This window comes from Antedon bifida, chromosome 7, assembly GCF_963402885.1.
Source record: "Antedon bifida chromosome 7, ecAntBifi1.1, whole genome shotgun sequence".
Taxonomy (NCBI): Eukaryota; Metazoa; Echinodermata; class Crinoidea; order Comatulida; family Antedonidae; genus Antedon; species Antedon bifida.
The window spans coordinates 755,390-765,112 of NC_136232.1; the positions used below are offsets into that span (position 1 = coordinate 755,390).

The 9,723-nt window shown below is 31.8% G+C and overlaps 1 protein-coding gene across 1 annotated transcript; it reads right to left on the reverse strand.

Annotated features, from left to right (window-relative positions):
- Positions 1-889: 889 nt before the first annotated feature.
- LOC144849155 (SCY1-like protein 2) lies at positions 890-9,438 on the reverse strand. Its single transcript, XM_078706178.1, has 15 exons — positions 9,289-9,438; positions 9,024-9,181; positions 8,684-8,828; positions 8,157-8,306; positions 7,422-7,637; positions 6,704-6,823; positions 6,233-6,358; positions 5,341-5,517; positions 4,896-5,018; positions 4,558-4,671; positions 4,169-4,301; positions 3,782-3,900; positions 2,784-2,884; positions 2,564-2,639; positions 890-2,272 (listed from the first exon to the last, which is right to left on the reverse strand). Exons 1-15 carry the CDS (start codon positions 9,436-9,438, stop codon positions 1,238-1,240), a joined length of 2,943 nt encoding a protein of 980 aa, XP_078562304.1. The 3' UTR covers positions 890-1,237.
- Positions 9,439-9,723: the final 285 nt, after the last annotated feature.

The window sequence follows — 9,723 nt, forward strand, 5'->3', positions numbered from 1 at the left end:
ATTAATTCGAACAACGGTCTAAAACCTAGAATATTTGTTTGCTATGAATTTCATTAGAAAAGATATATAGTTACCTAAACTATTTCATAAAAAACTACATACATAATCATAAATACTGTATATTATTTCTTTAAATTAAGTTTGGAATTGTGTAGAGCAAAAAGGGCTTGTTTGATTTCAGTATGAAATGCAGGCCTAATTTGATTATCATAAAAGTTACATCTTTATGTAGTGCCATAAACAAACAATATTTAATTCATAAAACAAATTCATAATCATAAATATATAATTTCTTTATAATAAGCTTGGAATGTTATCAATACGGAAAAAAACTATTACAGTACTATAATACTATAAACACAAACATACTTTACTGTAAACATGATGATCTAGTAATTTGTACAAAGTAGAGTATAATTTTAGAAAATTCATGATACAATAATTTTACTGTATACCAGAAAGTTATACCTAATAAATACTCTATCATAAGTAAATAAATTTACCACATATAATTGCACCATATTTATTGTTTTAAAATATTTTGAATACATAAGTATCTAATAATAATAATAATATTAATTAAGTATCTAATGCTTTAGTATAAATCACAAATGGAAATAGAAATATGTACATACACTGACACAAACAGAAATGATTTAATCTGTTTATTAATTTGATTAATAAAAATAGTGGAAATATTAAAAACAATTAAGCAAATATATATTATATTATCATAATATATTCATTGAAATATATATTAAAATGTATTTAGGTTATAATTGATTACAATTATAATAATTTATAAATTATAATAAAAGAAAATAAAATCAGATCAGAAAATATTTTGTGGAAAAGTTTCAATTTTATATAAAAGGAATAAAAACAAAAATAAGGATTTACTGCAGAATTTATTTTCAAAGCATGCTATTAATACAGTAGCAACTTTCTGTATATGCATTCAGATATACATTATTGCTTTCATAGGTAAAATTACAGTACTTAGATAAAAAAAACAACCTCAGCCCCATTTTTCATTTTCCCTATATCATACAGCAAGTTGGCTTCTCTACTTCTCTCTCTTTCCTGTTAAAATTGCACACATACAGGGTTCTTGATCAAAATTGAACAAAACGTTTTTAGAGTTCCATTTCAGATCCTTTATTTAGAGCGTCCAAAGCAAACGAGTTCAGTTTGACATGATTGTATGTTACAATGATTTACAGAATCATATTACAAATTATCCAAACAAATCAGCCAGGTCATTAGCTGCAGAAGAGGATGAGTTTGTTGATTTTTGGTTTGCTTGTGACGTAGTCATTCCACTAGTGTTTTTCTGTGATTGCAAATTACCTTGATTAAATGAATTGTTCATTATTCCTGGCTGATTACTTGACATACCTAATCCTGTATTTGACATCATTCCTTGATTTCCCATCATTCCTTGGTTTCTCATCATCATTCCCTGGTTTCCCATCATTCCTTGGTTTCCCATCATTCCCTGGTTTCCCATCATTCCTTGGTTTCCCATCATTCCTTGGTTTCCCATCATTCCTTGATTTCCTATCATTCTTTGATTTCCCATCATTCCTTGACTTCCCATCATTCCTTGACTTCCCATCATTCCTTGACTTCCCATCATTCCTTGATTTCCCATCATTCCTTGACTTCCATTCATCCTATTGTTTATACTTGTCTCCTGTCCAATGCCACTTCCTGTTGACTTTTGACCCATTTGATTCATGGGAACTCTTTGATTACTCTGTTTACTTGGCAATAAAGAATCAAATGCTGATAAATCTACTTTATTTTGCGATGGTTTAGATGAAGCTGACATAGAAGTAAAATTCATAGAACTGCTGTTTACATTACTTTTAGAATAGGTTCCCATAGAATTGTTAGAACTAAAATATGTTTGTGATGATCCTAGGCCACCAGTGTTTGGTTTCGTTGAAAGGCTTGTTAGGTTTTTGTCCATTAAGGTATGAGTAAGGTTTTTAGGTTGGGCTTTAGATGTTGCTACAGCCATTGATGGTGATAACTTTTCTTGCTGTTTGTATCGCTGATGCTGTTCTTGTTCTTTTTGCAATTTCTGTTTTTCTTCCAACGTTAGAGAGACTGCAGATGATTTTGGCGGACTCTTTTTTTGTGGCACAGCAGTTTGTACAGTCTCTGGTACACTCTCTTCTCGTGTATCCTCATTGGCTGCATCAAATCTTTTTGATGACGATCCTAGGAAACTTGCCAGCCCAAAACTTTTGAACATTGTATCCATCTACAAAAATTAAAATAATAATAAAACTTCCACTCACAAAAAAACAGTCTACTGCCCTTGTCACAAAGTGAGAGCAACCTGGCATAAATGTCTTAAAATATGCAAACATTTGGCTGCAACCAACATAAGTCAAAGAACAGGGTCTTATAATATATACAAGAAATAATGAATGTTTATGAGGGAATGTTTCAATCGACCAAGCGAATGAACATCATGTGATGTGTAATTACAAGACAATCAAGTGTGTTATAATATGTAATACTAAATATATTTTATATCTTCTTCACTTACAACGCCATCTGATGCTTCAGGAGGTGCTCTCACGGCAGAGTTATCCTGCGTTTCTCGTGTAAACTTCAAAGTATTTCTTTTAAAAAACAATATTATGAAATATGTAAGTCACAGGCAAGTTGGAACAAATAGAATACTGTACTGAACAGCATGTGATACAAAATAACCAATCAAATGTCAAGGATTTACTCAAGTGTGATATAATGATGTATATACAAACCTTTGTTCTGCTTGCATGGACGCTAGCTGTTCTAGTTTACCTCTGTGGTCTGCTTCTATTCTAGATATCAGCTCATTGATGACTAAAATAAAGGCATTGAACTGAAAGAAAATATAAATAAATGACATTTTGGGATACTTCAAACTAAATTGATTTTAGCAGCTACAGTCGGTTGAGGATATCACTGTAAAGCAGAATAGGACAAACCACCTTAAGTGTCAAAATATGTATTTTTATTTTTATTTTATTATTATTTTTTTTTTTTTATGTGGGTTTAGTGTGGGTTTAGTGTGGGTTTAGTGTGGGTGTAGTGTGGGTGATACAATACTATTTGTATGAACAATTTAACAATTCATGACATCTGAAATCCACACCTGTATATACATATTGCAATGAGTCTTCCATGATATGGTTCTACATAATGAAATGAGTCTCTATATCAAACATAATATAAAATGTATTGTAGATGGAGAAGTATCCTATTTATTTAAGCTTAGAGTTTGCGAATTTTCTTTTTTTCTGTTTGTAAGTTTGTTGATATGGATGAAATTTTTCTTTTTTTTTTCAGTGGTAGGGCATTAACAAATCAAGCAGACTACTCAAATTTGTTTCTAAGTTTGAGTAACTTTTCACTCACACTTTTTAGGTATTTACTTGTTGGGTGGTTTATTATAGTTTGTTGATATGGATGAAATTTTTCTTTTTTTTTTCAGTGGTAGGGCATTAACAAATCAAGCTGACTACTCAAATTTGTTTCTAAGTTTGAGTAACTTTTCACTCACACTTTTTAGGTATTTACTTGTTGGGTGGTTTATTATAGTCTGGCTATCCCTTTATAATTTTACACATATTACTGCATAATTGAAACAACTATACAAAATTAACTGAGAACTGTCAAACTAACTGATTCTCAATTGGGTGACTTTTCACTCTCACAGATTGAACAATTCAAATGACACTGAAATTTCAATCTTTCATTGTGAATATCATGTGTTTACCTGCTCTAGATTGAGACCATTGTCAATGCATCGTGGAATCAAGAATGGCAGTACTTTGGTTGCAATAACTTCCTTGGTCATTCCAAGCTTTTTATGTTCCATTGTGGTTTTTATTATACCTAAAGTGAACAAAAAAAATTAATGAAAAGAAATAATTTCACTATCAATCTTTCAATTAATATTCATAGACATCTACAAAACATCTGATGCATGCATTCAGGCTTCAACAGATTTGTACAATACATCATACAGTATGGTAAGTAGGAAAACAAAGGTTTCTGTTTCATTGCAATAATTAAAAGCCGTTAGACCGCAATGTTATTGAGAAATGTGCGTTATTGTATATTAGGATTGAATGTCTGTAGGTACTGTACATAACTTACTTACCTAGTGTACCCATTAATACAGCTGGTTCTTTAGATGGTATAGACATTACTAATGGTATAACTTCATCCAGTACATACCACCTGTCCATATGCATTAACATCTTTCCTGTGCATAACAGACAGTGGACACGTATCTAGAAAAAAGAAACAAAGTACAGTATACCTCTTTCTTAGTAATGAAGATATAGTGTAGACAGAGCTTCAGGAACCTATCAAACTTTATGTGACATAAAATGTGATGTTTCCAAATGTAGACATAATGATGTCATATCACTACCATATTTGGGCACATCACACTTTTTGGTCAAACTAGTTTGATAGTGTGGACAGAGCTTAATAGAAACACATTAGGTCTTCTTAATGCACTACGTTGATGTCAATGTTTCTTACTGCTAAACTTTCTGTATGTAGACACAGTTGTTTTATCCTAGGCATTATTGCATTTTTCATTGATGAGTATTCAATCATTCCAGCAAACGTTGGTAAGATATTCAAGCACAACTCCTGAAAATGTAAAAACATTTATAGTATCAAAATGACTCAAGGCTCTATGTATCGTATGACAATATATAAAAGTTAGTATATCATGTAGAACCCTTCCATTGGGACACCCCCATAAGTTTTTAGGTTAGTGTCCCTTGATAGGGGTAGCCCTATTTAGGGGACAATATTTTGGGTCTTGAAAGTGTCCCCTTAAAGGGGTTCCACTGTAGTTTTGATTGTGCTACCTGGATTTGTGGTGATTGCGCTTCAAGTGCTCGGTATAACATGGGTAATACATGGTTCTTAACATCAGCTTGCGGTGTCTTGCTCAACAGAAGGTCCATCCTCTGCATAAATATCAACAAAATCTGAAAGGAATTATATCAAAAAGCTTGATTTTTCTTGTTCACTGTACATATCACAGTCCTGTACATTCAATCTGCTCAAATAAAACTCATTACACTGTGAGGATATATCATTTCCATACAACAGAGTCACGTTTTAACTGGCACAAAATGTTTAGTTTCCTGAAAGTCTTATAGTTTAGGTAGTTTCATGAAGTTTTATTTCAGAAGAACATAGATAAATTAGTACATTTTACATACATTTTTATAGTGATAACTTATTAGTAAAATGTCCATAAGCACAGATGTGCGTTATTTGGCACCAAAATTGTACAGTTTCCTTTACCTGAACTGGTTCTTGAATTTTAAATATTGGTATTAATTCTGGTAGAATTAATTTCTTGTACTCTGCTTCTGTGCACCCATCGGCTATTAATAAAATGTTTGGCAAGACAAATGGAATCATATCTGGGTTAAAGCACTCTTTGAAAAGACAGGACAGCACTCTTTGGTGTATTACCCTCTAGAACAGAACAAATATATGCAAATATTGAAAAAAGAAAATATATGTATTATAATTTAAGTATAATTATTTCAACACTATTTAAACATACTATCAGTAGAACCCTCATTTGGGAAAACCATATTTAGGGAACACCCATATTATTAAGGTGACCTTTTCCTGTAATACAAAGAAAACTAAGAAAACACTCCAACCTATCCCTATTAAGGAGACATCCCTATTAGGAGGCACTTTGCTGTGAAACAATCTACTGTAGAGGAAATATATGTTTTATAGAGGAAATATATGTTTTATAGAGGAAATATATGTTTTATAGAGGAAATATATGTTTTATAGAGGAAATATATGTTTTATAGAGGAAATATATGTTTTATAGAGGAAATATATGTTTTATAGAGGAAATATATGTTTTATAGAGGAAATATATGTTTTATAGAGGAAATATATGTTTTATAGCAGAAATATATGTTTTATAGAGGAAATATATGTTTTATAGAGGAAATATATGTTTTATAGAGGAAATATATGTTTTATAGAGGAAATATATGTTTTATAGAGGAAATATATGTTTTATAGAGGAAATATATGTTTTATAGAGGAAATATATGTTTTAAAACTATGATGAACTTCTATTTAGGGGGAACTCACATTAAGGCAACACTTTGCTGGGTCTTGAAGGTGGTGGAACTACTACTACTATATAAAAGAGATTTACCTTTGGGAGCTTTGACAAAACCTTTGGAAGTCCTTTGAAGAACTGTGACTTTTGAAGATTATCACGTTGATACAAAGAGTCTAAATACTGAAGGGTCATTGCACCAACATCATCAAAATATGGAATCTATCAAAAAATAATAAACATATAAAATATAAAAGAAACAAACAAAAAAACACCACCAAGATGCTTAAATAGACTATTTCATTATCATTATATATACTGTAGATATTTTAATATTAATATCATATAGATTTATATAGCACTTTTGAAAGTGACAAATTGCTTTATTCAAAATGCTTCTAGAATATCCCTTTAAAAGTTACAATACAAGGTTTGATCCTTGAAAAACTGTAGAAATCATTATTTATTTTATATTTACATTATACAATGTTTGTTCGTTAAAGTTACAATTACATATTTTGTTGCATTGGTAATTATTAAACATTGGTAGATTAATTAGAAATTCACCTTGGTCATTTGGTCAGCATCTGGACGAACGGTAGATGTCATACTTAGTAGCATCTTTACATATTCCTTTAAACCATCTGGAAGTTTACTTAATTTGGCCATATTTAGGTTACGTATTACCTGTAAAAGAATTAAAGATTGTAAATACATACACAGAGTTGTAAGATAGACTTATATTGCAACTTAACTTTAGTAATGTTAAGAAACTGTGTGAGTGAGTTTCAGTTGTATTGCAATTGGAAAATCACCAGTTAAATATGGTTTATAATTCAGTGGCCGTATTCACCAATCACACTTAAGTGAAATATTTCCCTTAAATATTAAAAGTATTTCACTTAACTCAATAAATATTTAAGTATTGCCCTTAAATTGTATTTTTTTAAGTGTAAGTGTTTTCCTTAGCCTAAGTATGAATGGTGAATATGGCCCCTACAGGCCAACTGTATCTTTTAGAAAAATAGATATTGTTGGCAACACTCTTAGAGTTAAAATAGAGTTGTACAATTATTAGTTGTTACTAGTTTGTAACAGAGTGGACTGCAAAGACCACATACATTTGGCTTATTGAAGGGAATAGAAAACGTCTGAAATTTATTTTATGTCTTTAGGCACATGCAGTCAAGGATTTAACCAATAGTAAATTAATCACTGTCCTATCAGTAATCTCCTGTATTTTACTATTTTCACTATAATATAAATTGTGTCTATGTATTCCTACCTCATTAACCTTTGTTTTGAACAATCTCACATCATTGTTACATGTGTAAAGCATTTTTCCAGAATTCAACAATGTATACGTAAGCATTCCCAATGAAAACAGGTCGCTAGATGTATCACATGACATAGTCATGATATATTCCGGAGCCAAGTAGTTCAGGTTTGGTTGCGCATGTGGAGTCATCTCACTGCTCCATTCTCTATGGCTAAATGTTGGCTAGAAAATGTAGTAGTTTTCATTTAATAAAAGAAATTCTTGAAATTAATTTATTTAATAACTAATTAAAAATATCAATGCCTTGTATATATATGCTTTTGAACATCGAATGCAATTTGATGGGCCAAGTTAAATTTGCATTAAGGGAAATGATGCTAAATAGGCCTATATAAATATATATTATAATTTTATATGTTTTCATAGTGCAATTGGGACTGGACCGTTTTAGAAGTGTTTACTACCTGTGGTAGTAGAGACTAAGTGAGTGCTTTGGCAATTTTTTCTGTATGTGCATTTTGAGTGAGAAGTTGAATAAAGAAAATCGATTAATGTTGTTGTCATGCTACTGTTAATTCTGAAATATTACTGTGTTACTGTGAACTGTATACCTAGTGGCTATGGCCAACATTTTAGCATGATTTATTAGTTCTGGATATTGCAAATTTATTCCATTACAAATGGTTAGGAAATCCTTTATGTCATTAACCGAAAAACTTTGTATGGGTGTATAATAGGTACCTCTTGGTCCTGCGGACTTGATGATGATATGCAGAAGTCAAAGCCTGCTAGTTTCCAAGCACCATTTGAATTCAGCATAATGCTTTCTGGACAGACATTCCCATGAACCATTTTCACATCATTATGCAAAAATGCAAGAGCTTCAGTCACCTAGATATAAATAAAAATAAATCAATTACAAAAAGGAAAACAAGTGTGCTTTCCATTAATGCTTAAATTATGTCATTTGCAAGCTCCACAGCACAACATCCTATCTGAAGGATAGGTTAAAGCTTCTTGCACAAAAGAAGGAAACGGCAGGTATCAAATTCATACCTTCTCACACACAAATATTGACATTCTTGATGCTGCTAACTTATAATATAATATGAATGTATTGATTATGTGGTTTTTATTAAGTATTAATTATAATTATATAGACACAACACAAAACCATCCTGCTCGTGACAGAGTAAAATGGCCTAAATAGTGAAAAGCATCATGTCAAAAGACGAGATGCTGATGATGATGATAAATAGATTCCTTACCTGTAGCAAACCATACTTGACTTCCACATCAAAAAGTTCATGACCTTTGTATTCAGGTGGTGGTGGAGACGGCATGTTCTCAGAGCTACCCAATAGGTTAACAAGACTTGCAAATACTGGCTCAGTTGCAAAAGCAAGGCTATCTCTGAAAACATTAATATTTTATGTGTTTTTTACTTTCAGGGGTATAGATGCAATGCTACAGTCTATCTTCTCTTCATGATGAGATGCTGTGTTTAAGTAGTTCTATAGCCAGACACAATTCATAGAGTTGCCTCAAAGAATTGGCCTGCAGTCAAATCAAATGGTTATCTAATCGTCAATCAATTCTCATACTAACCGAGATTCTTCCAGTGGATGCTGAACCGTAAGTATACGTGGATGGCGTAAACGAGTAAGACGAGTGACACCTTGTCGTAACACTTGTAAAACAACATCACGGTCTTTACGTATGAACTGTTCCAGTAGGCGTTTTTCAAATACGAATACTGCTACTTCCTGTTTAAAGAAATGTTGAGAAATGTTAATAATAATATGCTGTGAAATGCCACCTGATACTATAAATAAATAATTTACATCATTGGCATGTTAGGTCAATGTCCTACCTGTTTCGTAGATCTTTTGTATGCATGATACACTTTCCACAGACATCCTGGTCCCGCACTCCCGATGTGTCGTGCAATATCAAACTCTCGATTTATAGGATTTCCAATAAGGCCTCCAACAGTGCTCTTCAATTTGTTAAACATATCCATATCCAGTATTTTTCAGTAAGTTGTTTCTGAGAAATATTGAACTGTCTGTACAGTACGTTTGGGGACCGACCTACAAAGGTGAAAGGTGAAAGGTGAAAGCGATCGTATTTTGTATCAAGCTCCACTGTTAGTGTTAGTGCTTTTTGCTGTACATTACTTTGTTTGTACTCACCAATTGCCTAGGGCTAGGCCTATTATAGGTAGGATAGGAGGCTATGAAAGGGATTTTTTAAGTATGTTCTTCATACAAAATACAAGAAATTTATTTTATAGTAACCGGGTCGG

Coding starts and splice junctions, on each gene's coding strand:
- LOC144849155 (XM_078706178.1), bottom strand. CDS start 9,438: ATGGATATGTTTAACAAATTGAAGAGCACTGTTGGAGGCCTTATTGGA. Junction 5,518..6,232: donor TTTTGTCAAAGCTCCCAAAG/GTAAATCTCTTT, acceptor GTTCTGTTCTAG/AGGGTAATACACCAAAGAGT. Junction 4,302..4,557: donor TACATACAGAAAGTTTAGCA/GTAAGAAACATT, acceptor TCTTTTTTCTAG/ATACGTGTCCACTGTCTGTT.